The sequence below is a fragment of the Coregonus lavaretus genome, assembly GCF_964263955.1.
Source record: "Coregonus lavaretus genome assembly, chromosome: 36".
NCBI lineage: Eukaryota > Metazoa > Chordata > Actinopteri > Salmoniformes > Salmonidae > Coregonus > Coregonus lavaretus.
Window position 1 is genome coordinate 24,320,274 of NC_140023.1, and position 15,782 is coordinate 24,336,055.

General features: G+C 42.8%; 1 protein-coding gene across 2 annotated transcripts; it reads right to left on the bottom strand.

The window, feature by feature from the left end:
- Positions 1 to 1,341: 1,341 nt before the first annotated feature.
- Positions 1,342 to 15,658, bottom strand: LOC311110932 (SEC23-interacting protein-like). Of its 2 annotated transcripts, none has more exons than XM_084153578.1 (17): positions 15,454 to 15,658; positions 14,550 to 15,064; positions 13,413 to 13,629; positions 12,780 to 12,973; positions 12,410 to 12,499; positions 12,001 to 12,211; positions 11,594 to 11,735; positions 9,148 to 9,356; positions 8,825 to 8,925; positions 8,555 to 8,713; positions 6,759 to 6,854; positions 6,346 to 6,525; positions 4,602 to 4,757; positions 4,210 to 4,312; positions 2,626 to 2,814; positions 2,349 to 2,517; positions 1,342 to 1,935 (listed from the first exon to the last, which is right to left on the bottom strand). In XM_084153578.1, the coding sequence occupies exons 1-17, from the start codon at positions 15,584 to 15,586 to the stop codon at positions 1,854 to 1,856; spliced, it is 2,946 nt and encodes a 981-aa protein (XP_084009704.1). In that variant the 5' UTR covers positions 15,587 to 15,658; the 3' UTR covers positions 1,342 to 1,853. The 2 variants fall into 2 exon arrangements, with proteins under 2 accessions (XP_084009704.1, XP_084009703.1); XM_084153577.1 differs by having other exon boundaries at positions 8,555 to 8,716.
- Positions 15,659 to 15,782: the final 124 nt, after the last annotated feature.

Sequence of the window (15,782 nt, forward strand, 5' to 3'; positions counted from 1 at the left end):
CGTCTCCGCTAACGCGGGGGAAATTGCCTTCAATCACAATGTAACACTGAACTTCCGTGATACAGAGTAGGTTGAAGATAAAAGTTAAGAAAACGTAATAATTCCATGCAGAAGCGTTCCGAAATAAACAAAATCATTGGACCAGCGCCAGAGCGAAAATGACGACGTGAGTGTTAGCAGTAAAGAAAGTTTGCCATCAAAGTGGAAAATCAACACAATCGTAGTGAATTTCAGATAACTATCCAGCAAACACATAGCATAACTGTTTCTGTCATTCCATTCATTTAAATGTTTTTCAGATTATCTACAGCCACTTCATTACATGATCTCTCGACCGCTCGTCACATTTTCAACGCCAATACTGTAGAATCAGCAAATGCGCTGGGCCAATGAATGTTTTTATTTTCTAAACTCTGCCACATGGAATTATTACATTGTCTTAATCTGTAATCTTTCGACCTGGGATACGGATTGAATAGAACCCTGAATGTCATATCGGCAGTTACCATACTTGTCTGTTTTGAAATGACCTCATCTTTATTGATAAAACATTACTTGGAACTACCCATTCCAGTGTAAAAAATGTGAGATAGTAGTTTAGGCTTACATATGAATAAAGTGCAGCGTTGTATTAAATGTTGAAAATAGAGCAAGAAAAATACATGTTTGCGATTTATTGTGATTTCAAATGGATAGCAGTTACGACAGAACGGTGTGCAACGTTGAATTCAACGAAAACGGAATTGTATTGAATGACCAGTTGAAAAACTGATTACGGTTGCCCAGAGGGCAGATGTATATGTTGCACAAGTTTTGCGATTTCAGATGGTCACACCCATTGATCAGGCCACAACTCGCCACACCCACCAAACGGAGCAAACATACCTCAAAGGCTGTTGAACAGCTAGTTACCTTTTTATATCAAACATGAGTAATGACTGCCTGAATTTCTTTAGTTAAATGCCTATTTTCTCATTAAACATTGCTCTCCTCCTTCTGTATACAATAGAGGTATCCAGTCTTTTGGTTCTTGAATGCCTCAGAGCTCAATCTTTTCCTGAACACCTTAACTGAAAAACACAAGTATTGGTCCTCTTTTCGCTCTATTCCATTCAAGTAGTTACACCAACCGTTGTATATTTAAGCACACTAGGGTGATTAGAGGAACACTTCATAAAATATCGTAAAGCAGAAAGTAAAAGCTGTCTTCTATTTCTACCCAGACTTAAATAGGATATGTGGTAGTCTAATTGTGCAAGTAAATTTTTTTAAAGGGTTTCTAACAATCAACAAAAATTCAACATAAAAACATCACTGAAGACTGAAAATAAGAGTCACAAGTAATGTGAAAGTAAATGGTTTATTTTACGGCTATTGTTAAACACAAAATACATTTGAGGTAAATATTTAATTTGTGATTTCTCTTGTAAATGTTTCATTTGATGATTCCATAGCAATCCAACTCCACACAAACCTCACCATTATTTCTATAATTTAGGCTATAAAAATGTAATTTCAAACAAGTAAAGTGGTCTTGGAATCCACTAATTTGATCTATTTTCTTAATTTAAGACAAATGGCATATTACAAGCATATTCATCCTCATACAATAGACTATGAGAATATAAAATCAATACTGACAAAGAACCATATACAGTATCAAATCAAAAAGCATTGACATGGACAAACCTGATGGGGAGAAACAGTATGAGAGCTTCAGAATGGTTTATTTTTCCATTAACCTGCTGGAACCAGCCTGATCGCTGCATTCACCGTTCTATTTCACTTACGTGCAGTGAAACAAAATGAACGCAGCAATCAGGGCGGTTCCACCAGGTTACCAATCCATCGCATTAATGTAAAATCTGTTCTGGGTATATCCCCATGGTCTTGTAGATCTCTTTTAGGAGTAGTAGGGCTGTGTCTTCAGACTCCCTGGAAAAAGAAAGGAACAAATAAATATGAATGTCTGCAGACTGAATTATTTTTCAAACAGCTCAACATAAAATAGATAATCTGCAGAGAATACAAATGTATTCCAAGTCTTGGAGTAGGTCTTTGCCTCAGGTTCAAAACTCTTAATCAAGCAGTAGACTCAAAATCGGCAGTAAAGCTGTTGAGAATAATATGGCAAAATGTTCATCAAATTATATGGCTAAATATTCATCATATGGCAGCTATAAACAACCACACACAAGTGTGACCTCATGTGGAGTGCCCAAGGGGCAGAATGAGATGATTGGCCGATCCAACCGTGAAATGTATTCAACAGTGCACATTCATCAACATTTCTGTTTCCACCTTAATATAAAAAGGGCCAGAGTAAGCAGCAGAGCTGACTTTCATACCAGTAGCACAGGTGACTCTGCAGGGCGAAGAGGTACTCGTTGAAGCTCTCGATGGGCTTCTCCTGTAGGACGTAGTCGATGCGGTTCCCCCCATTCAGCATTCCTATTTTCACCTGGGGCTCCTCTTCTCTTAGCAGCTCAGGACTCTCCACTATCCTGTGTTCTGCGACTAACCAACGTTTTGACGTTTAAATAAAGTTGTTGGTTGATAAAGCCCTATCCAAATAAACCGAAAGAGCAATATTGAATTACTTATTTAAATCACTCTTATACTCACCATCACTGTGTGCATGCTTCTCCTCCTCCTCCTTGATCTGATTGGCCACCATAGCGAGCTCGGCTGCCAGCTGGGCATTGGAGGTGTGAGCACGGGCAAAGTCGTTGAGGGTCTGCCAGGCACTCTTCAGTGAGCTGATGACGCCGTGCTTCAGGTCCGAACCCATGCGGGACAGACTCTCCTTCAGCTCTGCCACACATAAAACAATCCATGATGTAAACCCCTCACCGACATAAATTAAACATATTACACTTTGGAACCCTGGTCTTGTTGGTGAAGTTTCATTATGCCAAGATTTTAGTCGTATTTCATTTACTTCCTCTAATTCAGTGTTTCCACTAGGATTCTTTTCAGCAGTGGTGGCAAGGGTAACGGTAGCGCAATGACATGCTAGCTGTTCCCATTGACTTCCAGTCATTGAGCCAACGACTATCCATTTAATTGCACCGCTCGGCAGAACTATATACACAGTGTACAAAACATTAAGGACACCTGCTATTTCCGTGGCATAGACTGACCAGGTGAATCCCGGTGAAAGCTATGATCCCTGATTGATGTCACTTGTTAAATCCACTTCAATCAGCAATCAGTATTGATGAAGGGGAGTAGACAGGATAGAGACATGGATTGTGTATGTGTGCCATTCAGATGGTGAATGGGCAAGACAAAATATGTAAGTGCCTTTTGAACGAGGTATGGTAGTAGGTGCAAGGTGCACCGGTTTGTGTGAAGAACTGCAACGCTGCTGGGTGTTTCACGCTCAACAGTTTCCCGTGTGTATCAAGAATGGTCCACCACCCAAAGGACATCCAGCCAACTTGACACAACTGTGGGAAGCATTGGAGTCAACATCCCTGTGGAACGCTTTCGACACCTTATAGAGTCCATTCCCCAACGAATTGAGGCGTTTTTTTTTTTTTTTTTTTTACATTTTACGTCATTTAGCAGATGCTCTTATCCAGAGCGACTTACAGTTAGTGCATACATTATTCTTTTTTATTTTCATATTGGTAGAGCATGGTGTTTGCAACGCCAGGGTTGTGGGTTCGACCCCCACATGGGAATAGAACCCACAACCCTGGCGTTGCAAACACCATGCTCCACCAACTGAGCTACCTCCCTGCCGGCCATTCCCTCCCCTACCCTGGACGACGCTGGGCCAATTGTGCGCCGCCCCATTGGTCTCCCGGTTGCGGCCGGCTACAGCAGAGCCTGGATTCGAACCAGGATCTCTAGTGGCACAGCTAGCACTGCGATGCAGTGCCTTAGACCACTGCGCCACCCTGTTCTGAGGGCAAACGGGGGGGGGGGGGTGCAACTCAATATTAGGAAATGGTTCTTAATGTTTTGTACACCGAGTGGTATATATAATTGAACAAATCATGTTGTTTGCGGCGGTGGCCCACCGCTGCTAAATAAATATAGGGGAAACACTGTTCACTTCCTCTACTTTGGAGACCAGGGTCTGATTAGTCAAAATGGGAAGAGACAGTGACGACAATGGTAGGGTTAACCTGGCGATGGTAAGAAATAGAACACAAATCTGAAGATAAAATAGCCAGTGGTGAATCTATAGTTCCATACCAAGATGCAGCCTCTTCCTCCCTTTGTGATGTGGAATCAGAACAGGTTTCAAGTCCAGGTCTGTCAGGATCATGGGCTCAATCCTGTAAGCAACTGGGTCCAGCTAAAACAAACAGTTCGAGCAAACAGATATTTTAACATTTTGAAAAAAGTAATATTACACCCTTCCATATCAATGAATGTATTTGCTACCCTGATCTACTTTAAACACATTGGCATTAACCATGTCACAGCTCAATCAAATGTATTTATAAAGTCCTTTTTACGTAAACAGTTGTCACAAAGTGCTTTATAGCTGACAGTGGCAATCCTGTCACACACAGTATGTAATCTGCATGCACACCTCCTCTCACATACTCCTTTCAGAACACCTGGAGGAAAGATTGGCTAACCGGATGGTAAATGTTGAAGAATCCCTTGCAGGTGGGTAGCTGGTAGTTTTCCTCGATCTTCTCCAGCCCTCGAACTGTGAGGAACATCCCTATGGGAGATCCCAGGGCAAAGAAATTCACCGGTTCGAAGTCCAGAGTGTGGTACACCACCGACACCTATGGGGCAGAACACCAACACCAGACAGTGCTTTTTATATATGCCCTGATGAAAATGTATGCTTATGCGTGACATTACAGAAAGGCTGTAGGCTAACGTCATTACTCCACACTAATGTGATGTTGTAGACATAAGGGTCAGGATTCAATCAGATCGGCGGAAACCCACGTTAGCTGACAAACATATAGCTTTTCATTGCTTTTGTTTAGGCTTGTCGGATGTGTAACTGCGTTAGAGCTGTCAAATCAGTGAGCGGCTGCTGTTGTGGTCATTGTTACGAAACGACAACCGTCCTTATATCCCACCCACGTTGGACGTTCAGAACGAGAAAGTGTAGGCAATTTATGTGAAAATGCCATATCATCCAAACACCGGCTTCGAGGCATTATCACTTTTATACAACGGGTTACCAACATATTCAAATAATTATTGACATATTTTCATTAAAAACGTTATTTTGATGAATGTATTCATACTATTTCATCCTTCCACAAGATATAGTCCCGACACAAATCCATGGTTGCTACCCAAGCCGGCTGGTCGTTCGTTCGCTAGAGATGCGACCCAGATGTTCAGTCTTTTTGTTCTGTATCTATGGACAACCCAGTCTTTCGTTCTAAATGTTCCATTGCCATACTGGCTGGCAACGTTCTTATCCCTTGCTTGCTAGTTAACCAACTACAGCTAACTTACAGTCACGTCAAAAAGTGCAGGCAGAAAATCTGCATTTGCATAAACTCTTTTCTAGTGACATTTATTTGGATGTATTTATTTAGCCTGGCATAGAAAATGTGCTCACTCGTCAGGCCACTGTTGTTCAGAGGAGCTAGCCAACAACACAGCTAAAACAATCACTTCAAACTGAATCTGGAAAGACTGCAAACTAGCTGCACTTCGTTTCGTTTGACCTTTTTTCAATTTACATTTCTTTGTATATATATCCATAAAAATGCCAGCTGATTCATGATTTAGACTGGCCGAGAAACGCTGCCTGCCTGCCTGTCTCCTCCCGACACGTTCATTACTACACGGGACATACACATCTCTGCTGTTGAAAACTAAAATGTTAGTCTAAAAGAAATGTGAGATAATGTCTAAATGCTTTTTTATAGTGGAGATTAAGTTTATAAATTGCTTGGCTGGGCTGATTAGACAGTGGATTGGCAGTCAGATGGAACAGAGTAAATTGGCATTTTATCATAGATTTAGCCGGTGTAATTTGTGGAAAAGACACCGGCTGGAATGCGGTTTTAACCAATCAGCATTCAGGATTAGACCCACCCAATGTATAAATGGAAATAATGATACTCATATTTGAAATCATTAAATTAAATAAAAGGGATTTATATTAGCCTAATCGAGTTGTAGATTACATCACACATTCCAGTATTCAAACTTGTAATACGGCTGCGACTCGGTGCATCCAACAGCAATGTCTGCGATCGGTAACACCAGGAGCCGCTTGAGGATTTGACAGCTATAACGCAGTCACACCTTCGACACCGACCTAAACAAAAGCAATGAAAAGCTACGAGTTACGCGGGTTACCGCTGATCTGATTGAATCCTGGCAGAGGTTTAGGTTTACCTGTCCAGTGCCAACTTTGAAGTAGTTGTAATCCACATGGACTGACGAGTAAGTCCCGCCAACAGGAAGCTTCGTGGTGCCGGGCCCTGGGAGGGACTCGCTTAATTGGGCGGGGACGACCTCTTGACTGGCCGCCTTCACTTCTGATGCATTCTTCTCTTGTGCTGCCTGACTCGTTGCCTGGCGAAAGGAGTCGGAAGATAGAAGGCACATGAACACAGAGGATTATGTTCAGTTGTCACAGTTTTAACCATCACTGGGTCGTGTTCAGTAGGGCATACTGTAGTGAAACATTTAGGAATAGATACAATGTTGTATTCTAAGTTCCGGTAGTACCGGGCCATTTAAAAATATATATATTCCTATTGAACACAAAACTGGTGTCAGAGAGACAAAGACGATTAAATGCTCACCTGCTTAATTGCTCTTTCTTTGACAAATTTAGCTATTTTCTTCCTTGGCCCTAATGGAATGCCCATCTCTTTCAGGTCCTCAACCGTGCACATAAGCTAACAAAATATAGAAAATAGTAAATTAATCAATCAGATGTAATTTCACAGTGGGATTTGGTAATGGAAATGGACCATAGATTGTAACCACCAATTCTAGGAAATGGCCTAGGGAGGCATTGTAATACAATTTAATCATTTACTTTAGGTTTCTGGGAAATTTCACTCAAAAGTCAAAGTTATTTTCAGGCCTCAAATGTGGGTTTTTTACCCCAGGACATTTGTTTTATAGATCCAGCGATATCCTTATAGAAACAATCCAAAATAAATGTTAAAGATAAGCACCGTAAAATGATATTTTACATTAATTTGGGGTATGAATAATTTAGACATTAAGCTGGATCTGCACACCCAATGCCGTGGCATGTGGACTCACCTTGACTTTAGAGGTCTTAAAACATCTGACAAACGTTTATTTTTGAGTGTAATGTCTCTTTCATAGTCTCATAAGCAATGTTCCCTCTAATTTCTTTCATCACTGAGCAAATCTCAGGCCTGTTGAGCGCAAACTTGAACGTTGTGAAAACTCTGTGCAAATTCCGGCACGCATATACTGTGAACCCTGAGGCTGCACCTACTTTAAGTTAGCTTTAACAGTGGTCATGTAGGCTACTGCGGCTATTTGATCATAATGTAGGCCTACCAGAGTGGCCTACCATAAAAAACTATGGAGAAAATGCATTTCATAACATTTTAACATGGAAATATCTGTTCTATCGTTTAGCATACAGTAGCAGCCAATGTGTGGTGTTCAATGTAGGCCTACATTCAATGAGACTTTTGAAAAAAACATGCAGGGCTTGACATTAATCTGTTTATCCACTTGTCCTTCAGACAAGGAGGTGACTGAAAATGTTGTTGTGTTTTTTGATGCAAGAAACCACTTTACAAAATAAAATGCATCATTACTCCCATACCACTATTACAGATAATCAGACAAATTATGCTACCCTCTGCCTATTGGCTACTTAGCTTATTCAAGCCTGTCTCAAAATACAACACTCCCCCTTTAAGACAAAAAAAAGCTCTTTACCTGACCTGCTTTTCAAAGATGCACACCTTTTGTGCTCTTGTAGGAAGCAAACACTCCCCCATTGCTGACTACAAATGATCTATAACTGGGCTAATAACTCACTAACTAGGAAAGGATATGAACAAACGTGAATGTCGCTATATGTAGCTCACTTTGATCTAAAAACAAGTGCATCTACTCACAACCGCTCATGCTGTAAAAACAGTCCAGTTCAAAGTGAATGGCACTGATCCATATGTGGCAATGGTCTATTTGCATATAGCTCTACTGCAGCTCTGATTGGTTATTGTAGAGTAGGGCTTGAGTCGTGCCTGTCAATGCAATAGAATCCTACTCCGATGCATTCTGCCTACAATCTCTTGCATAGTTAGTTTTGTTTCAGTATGTTGTATTGAAAGTGGCTAATATCGTGTTGATTCGATCACAATTCCCACAGTAAAGGGAAACGTTGATAGTGTTAACTAAAGGGGAAAACTCTAGAAAGTTGGGTGAAGTTCAATCTCGTGCTTCTCTACGTGCGCTGATATTTCCTCTGCGCATGCTGATATGTCTTCTGCGCAGCAGTCCCGGGGGAGCTGCGCGCTGCTTAGCGGGAACATTGGTCATAAGCATTGAAAGTAAATATCAATAACTATATGGGTCCATGACAAGCAAGGAGGGTTCTTACGAAAGATTCAAGGTCAATCTTCTCCTGTTCTAAAGTGCTCTGGTACTCAGACAGGCCCAGATGTTCCAGCGATGCAGAAAGATCGGCAAACCCCTCCCCTTCCTCCTTAGGCTCCTCCCCTACCGTAGCAGGTGGGGTAGCAGCAGCGGGGGTTGCCACCTGCTTTAAGGAGAAGAGGGAGGGGCCTCCTATTATACTCCTGTTGTTACACTCTCTGGGGTCACCGAAATAATGAAATAAACAATGTTTGGATAGCTATGGAGCCATTACCTGTGTGTTGCCTGCAGGGTGGCCCCCATTAGCAGTTGGCATGGTTTGCAAAGGTGAGCCATTCTTCTGGTTTGACAGCAAGTCGAAAAGTATGAGGGAACCTGCAAACACACAGAGAGACAGGTTTGTCCAAATCTTTCTCACATGACTTAGCTAAAAGTATGAACACTTGGGGCCGGTTTCCCGGACCCAGATTAAGCCTAGTCCTGGACTAAAAAGCGCACTTTCAATAGAGATTCTCAATTGAACAAAGATTTTGTAAGCCAGCACTAGGATTTCATCTGGGTCCATAAAAGTGGCCCTTGGTGTTTGGGTGTTTGTACCTAAACTGTGTCCGGATACTGAGACGCCTCCTGTGAAGTCTGGATTCCGCTGCATGAACAGGGCATAGATCCTGTTAATCTCCAGGGCAACTGTGTCCATGATGGTCTGGCAGTAGGTGGGGCTGTTGTAGAACAGCACGTCTAAGAGGGTCTCGTTAGTGAAGTGACGCAGTCGACCCGTGCTGGGCAGGGTGATCTTCTTTATCCTCCTAAAACAACAGTAGGAAATGGACTGAGTCAGAGTGGGAGAGATTGGCTGTGTCTGATGTGTTACAAGCATTCAAATCCTTGCTTCCTCCATCTTTGTTTCCTCAATTCCTCTCGAAGCGCATTGGAGGACGGGATCTATGGTCCCCTCTCACGGGCGGAGGCATTAGCAAGGATTTGACAGCTAGTAACGTTCTCAGACACAGCAATTGTGTGGTTACATTTGTAAAAGCTTGCCGCTCAGGTCAGCATATATTTGTTGTGTTACAATATAATTTCCCTATCCCACAAAAACAGGCCCTATTCCCAAGTGTATGAACGTCCTTAAATTCCATTATGGGGCACTTCCACCTGAGGCTTACCCCACACCAGTTTGTTGCCAATGTTTACAGTGCATTCGGAAAGTATTCAGACCCCTTCCGTTTTTCAACATTTTGTTAAGTTACAGCCTTATTCTAAAATTGAAGAAATAAAATAAATGTCCTCATCAATCTACACACAATACCCCATAATGACAAAGCGAAAACAGGTTTTTAGACATTTTTGCAAATGTAAAATACATTTACATAAGTATTCAGACCCTTTGCTATAAGACTCCAAATTGAGCTTAGGCGCATCCTGTTTCCATTGATCATCCTTGAGATGTGTCTACAACTTGATTGGAGTCCACCTGTGGTAAATTCAATTGATTGGACATGATTTAGAAAGGAACACACCTGTCTATATAAGGTCCCACAGTTGACAGTGTATGTCAGAGCAAAAACCAAGCCATGAGGTCGAAGGAATTGTCCATAGAGCTCAGAGATAGGATTGTGTCGAGGCACAGATCTGGGGAAGGGTACCAAAAATGTCTGCAGCATTGAAGATCCCCAAGAATACAGTGGCCTCCATCATTCTTAAATGGAAGAAGTTAACAACCAACAAGAATCTTCCTAGAGCTGGCCGCCCGGCCAAACTGAGCAATCGGGGGAGAAGGGCCTTGGTCTGGGAGGTGACCAAGAACCCGATGGTCACTCTGACAAAGCTCCAGAGTTCCCCTGTGGAGATGGGAGAACCTTCCAGAAGGACAACCATCTCTGCAGCACTCCACCAATCAGGCCTTTATGGTAGAGTGGCCAGATGAAAGCCACTCCTAAGTAAAAGGCACATGACAGCCCACTTGGCGTTTGCCAAAAGGCACCTAAAGGACTCTCAGACCATGACAAACAAGATTCTCTGGTCTGAAACCAAGATTGAACTCTTTGGCCTGAATGCCAAGCGTCATGTCTGGAGAAAACCTGGCACCATTCCTACGGTGAAGCATGGTGGTGGCAGCATCACGCTGTGGGGATGTTTTTCAGGGACTGGGAGACTAGTCAGGATTGAGGGAAAGATGAACGGAGCAAAGTACAGAGAGATCCTTGATGAAAATCTGCTCCAGAGCGCTCAGGACCTCAGACTGGAGTGAAGGTTCACCTTCCAACAGGACAACGACCCTAAGCACACAGCCAAGACAACGTAGGAGTGGCTTCGAGACAAGTCTCTGAATGTCCTTGAGTGGCCCAGCCAGAGCCCAGACTTGAACCGATCTAACATCTCTTGAGAGACCTGAAAACAGCTGTGCAGCGACGCTCCCCATCCAACCTGACAGAGCTTGAGAGGATCTGCAGAGAAGAATGGGAGAAACTCCCCAAATACAGCTGTGCCAAGCTTGTAGCATCATACCCAACAAGACGCAAGGCTGTAATCGCTGTCAAAGGTGCTTCAACAAAGTACTGAGTATAGGGTCTGAATACTTAAGTAAATGTGATATCAGTTTTTTATTTTTAATACATTTGCTAAAATGTCTAAAAACCTGTTTTTGCTTTGTCATTCTGGGGTATTGTGTGTAGATTAATGAGGGGGAAAACAATTTAATCAATTTTAGAATAAGGCTGTAACGTAACAAAATGTAGAAAAGGTCAAGGGGTCTGAATACTTTCCAAATGCACTGTATGTTAATATGAGCTCTAGAGTTATTTTTCGGGAACTGCGTTTCCAGCAGGAGTGTGACGCTAAAGACTTGGGGCCAGCAGAAGGTGAGAAGTTGGAAGCGTGGAAGGTGTTAACCCATGTTCACAGTTAGCCATTATGTTCATGCCAGCAGAAAAGTACCAGTGGACTGGCCCTTTCCCCAAGTCGGAGCAGGTCCACGGCCCAGTGCTGGAGCTGGGCCGTGGAAGTGGAAACACAAAAGTCGGAGACCTTTTCGTCTCCTCACCTGTCCACCCCTGTGGCGTCCCCATGCAGGGCCGTGTGCCACTGAACAGGAAGGAACTCCACTCGACTGATGACACGCTCATCCTGCGCATTCTTAAAATGACTCTGCAGAAGCTTCAGGGATACACTCCGGAAATCATCCACTGTGAACACAAGGAACACACATTTGTAATACTATCTGGGGTAGTATGGAGTACTAAATGGGTATTCAACACAGTTACATTCAATACACTTTATTCATCCCTAAGGGGCATTTGCTGGGCATAGTAAGAAACACCATGACAGTCAGAACATACCACAGCCTATACCCTTCATGACATAAACAAACACATCCATAATATGATATGAATATAGATCTGGGCAATATGGAGACTTAATGAGCCATATGGAGCGAAAGATCACACATACCACACTCCACCATGCTCCTAAACCTCAGGTCACAGACCGGACCGATGCCATGCACCATGAACACCAGGTGATCCACCTGAGGGAGCTCCCCGTCGGGAACTTCATCATGGTCATCATCAATGCCCCTCTTGACCACCCTGGGTCTGGTCTGACCATCCTGGGTCGTACCCCACTCGTCTGGCATGGCAGATGGCTGGAATTGCACTATCACCTGTAGAAAGACAAAAAGAAATGGAAATACAGTCATGTCTGTGTCTGCAAACAACAGTCCACTCAAAACCATGATGTTATTTTTTGTTACGGTCTTGTTCAGTGTTCACAATTGGTAACTACACTTTGTAATTACCATTTCATGTTTTAGTAAATACCTGGTAATTCTGCACTTTACAATTAAGTCATATGAACATACCTTTGGATTGTGCATGACAATGGTTTCCCCTGATGGGAACTCCAGCCGACGGTGCCATTGGTTGGTTGACACAGCTTTCTTATATTCTCCCTACATAGAGAAGACAGCCAATCAAACAACGCTCAAACATAATATTCACTTCTCAGTCCAATCTCAGGGCTAAAACCCAACACACCACACTGTTCAGCTGTATTCTAATCTGGGTAACAGTGAAATCTGGGTATTTTTCATTAGGGCACACTGTAGTAAAATATAGTCAAACATTTTGCAATGGAAAAGGAACACAGGACCGTTTTCTTTCATTGCGTGCCCTAATGAACACAACCCTGGTCAATACAAGGTCCTGTTTTTTGACATTGACGGGACAAACCTCTAGCTTCTCGCTGAACTCCTCTGAGTATGGGATGAAGCGGCTGTCTGTGTCTCCCTTGTAGAACCAGGTGCAGCGCCGTACCTCTGTAGGTTCCTCCTCCCAAAATACAGCTGTACGTACGCGGTCATAGAGCTGCACGTCGTAGCGCCCTCCTTCTGTGCGCACAATCACATTCTCAGGGTCTGGTTGCACTGGAGGAGAATGAACAAATAAAATCATATTAGATTCGATATTTCTTTATTGTCTTGTTTCTCAGATATTTGCTTTACGTACAAGAACATACACTACGATAGGAAAAGATTCACAACAAAAAGAGAAGACATGGCATAGGCTGGACATAACATCAACCATACAAATGAATGAAAAAAATTCAACAAAATGACAACAGACTGTTTATTAGGGCTGTTTATTAGGGTGCGCAGCGAATAATGTTTCAAAAGATTTTGCAACATTTGGTGCCTAATGAACACGCCAGATTTCCAAATTGCTCCGTTTAAACAAACAGGTTTGACAAATATCTAGGCCTACATAAACAAGAGCGCTATGCAAATTCAACTTGGATATCTAGAATATAAAATGGCTCTTATGATTATAATTTTTTTATAGTAGAAATCACATCATTTATCTCACCTGAATTGTAGATCTCCTCCAGCTGAATGGAGTCCAGGATACTAAAGGGAAGCCAGACGCTCTTGGACTCCACTTGTTTGCAGAAGAACCAGTGAGGCTGGACAGCCTCATACACGTTATAGTTGTATTGCATCATTTGATTGGCTGGGACCAGTGCTCCAGCAGTGGTGGAGTGATGGGCCATAGGGGGCGGCCCCTGAATCTGTGTGGGAGGGGGCTGAAGAGAGAGATAAAGGAAAAGTTCGCTTTTTTTACAACCAAATCTCTATTTTTTATGTAAATGGAATGTTGTAGAAGGGTCCAGACACTTTCTTTGCAATTTCAGTCATTTTTGAGAACCTTACCCCAACCAGCGATTCACTTCCACATCCTCGTTGTGCAGTATGGGGGTTCTAAAATAGCATGAACAAATGCTCCAAAAACACCCAAATACATCCTTTTAGAAATGGATAAGCTCTCAGTATAGTGAAGCAGGTCTTTAGATGTTGTACACATGAAATTGTGTCATTCCGAAATTTATCCGCAACATTATATCCATTTTGTGCAACTCAAGCTGTTTCCCCTTTCCAGCTGTTATATTCTCTGTGTAGCCTGCTGCCGAATGGAAGGAGAGGTATCGCTCGGGTTGCAACAAAATTGAATATAACGTTGCGGATAATGTTCGGAATAAAACAATTTCATGTGCAGAACATCTAAAGACCTGCATCACTATACTGAGAGCTTTTCAGTTTCTAAAAGGACGTATTTGGGTGTTTTTGGAGCATTTGTTCAGAGCCCCCGTACTGCACAATGAGGATGATTTAGTGAATCGCTGGTTGGGGTAAGTTTCTCAAAAATGAATGAAATTGCAAACAAAGTGTCTGGAGCCTTCTACAACATTCCATTTACATTTACATTTACGTCATTTAGCAGACGCTCTTATCCAGAGCGACTTACAAATGTACATAATACAATTGAGATTTGGTTGTAAAACAGCAAAATTATCCTATAAGACATTTGGAGACATTTATATTAGCCTGATTGCCAGTAGTTTCATTCATCTTAAAATAAGCGGTTCACACCATTCACTACTAAGCAATAAACAGCAACAGATACCAGTGAATGCTAACACCCTTTCAGAGTGGAGTTGTTCTTTACCTTTGTGTATGTGGAGGGTGCCGACTGGAATGTTGGCGCTTGAGAGCCCATAGTGTAGGGATTTTGCTGCAGCAGTGGGCTGGATAGCGACTGGACCTCTGGAGCTGGCATATAGGGTTTGGCTCTGCTGCTGAGGGATGTGTGACGGTACGGATTGTAACTCTGATCGGGGGCTTGTGGAGGGGGTGGGGTCACTGTGCTAGGGGGAGGAGTGTATCTTCCCATGGGGTTCTGGTAAACAACACTGCCAAATGGTTGTGGCACAGCAGGGTTGGTTAGTGGGACAGGGGGTGTTGGGGCCATGCTGGCAACACTGGGGACAGAGGTTGGTCCCGATGTCGCGGGGGCTACTGATAGTGATGCTGGGGGTGGACATGCCGGCTGATGTCCAATGGAGGCAAATGGGTCACTGCTGTTCACGGGACTGGAGAAGTAGCTGAATGTGGAGGGTGCTAGGGCATTTCCAGAGGTCTGGCCAAGAAAGCTGTCTTCTTCTCCGACATCTACAGAATCATCTTGGGAAAATAACAACAGAAATATTGGGCAACTGAGTTACTGGCAGTAGATTTAAACTTGTCAACAGTAACTTACATTCAGTCTAACTGTGAGCAATGTCAAGAATCCAATGTTAATCCACCCTTTTGAGAACCTCAACTGTTCTGTTGATATGAGTTTTGTTGACCTGACATGACACACCGCTGTAGCAAGTGTTATTCTATTTATTTCCCAAGCTACAATTCCCACAGAAATATCCTGATATCTATTAAATTGCATGGATTTATAATTATTCTAACGTATAATGGGCTTGTTGGCAGCTAACTAGCTAGCAGCTAGCTAACGTCGTTTGATAGCTAGCTGTCATGTTTGTTCTAGGTGCCCTGCTGTGGCCCTAGCCTTATCTTACCTCCTGTTAACACCGCCGGACCACTGGCATTACTGACAGGTATGAAAGGTAGGTTGAAATTGAACTCCGGTGCTGCAGAAAACAGTAAATTTGCGCTGGAATTTGGCACATTATTGGTTTTCCTATCAGCCATTTTCACGCCAAATTACACGTAGCCAAGCTTATTATACAGCCAAAGCAGCATAACTTCACAACCCGGATCTCAGACGTGGTTCTCAGTGAAGGCGTTTGGATAAATTCACTGATCTGTAATACAGGTGATAAGGTCAAGTATTCCTTGTTTAGTAGGTGCTGATTGTAAACAGCTCACTGAATCTCCGCAAGTTCTT

What these genes read in the sequence shown, in the direction of transcription:
- LOC311110932 (XM_084153577.1), bottom strand. Translation starts at nt 15,586, where the DNA reads ATGGCTGATAGGAAAACCAATAATGTGCCAAATTCCAGCGCAAATTTA. An exon ending in TAGGAGCATGGTGGAGTGTG is followed by an intron (nt 11,736 to 12,000) that starts GTATGTGTGATC and finishes TTGTGTTCACAG; the next exon opens with TGGATGATTTCCGGAGTGTA. An exon ending in AAGAAAGAGCAATTAAGCAG is followed by an intron (nt 6,526 to 6,758) that starts GTGAGCATTTAA and finishes TCCTTTCGCCAG; the next exon opens with GCAACGAGTCAGGCAGCACA.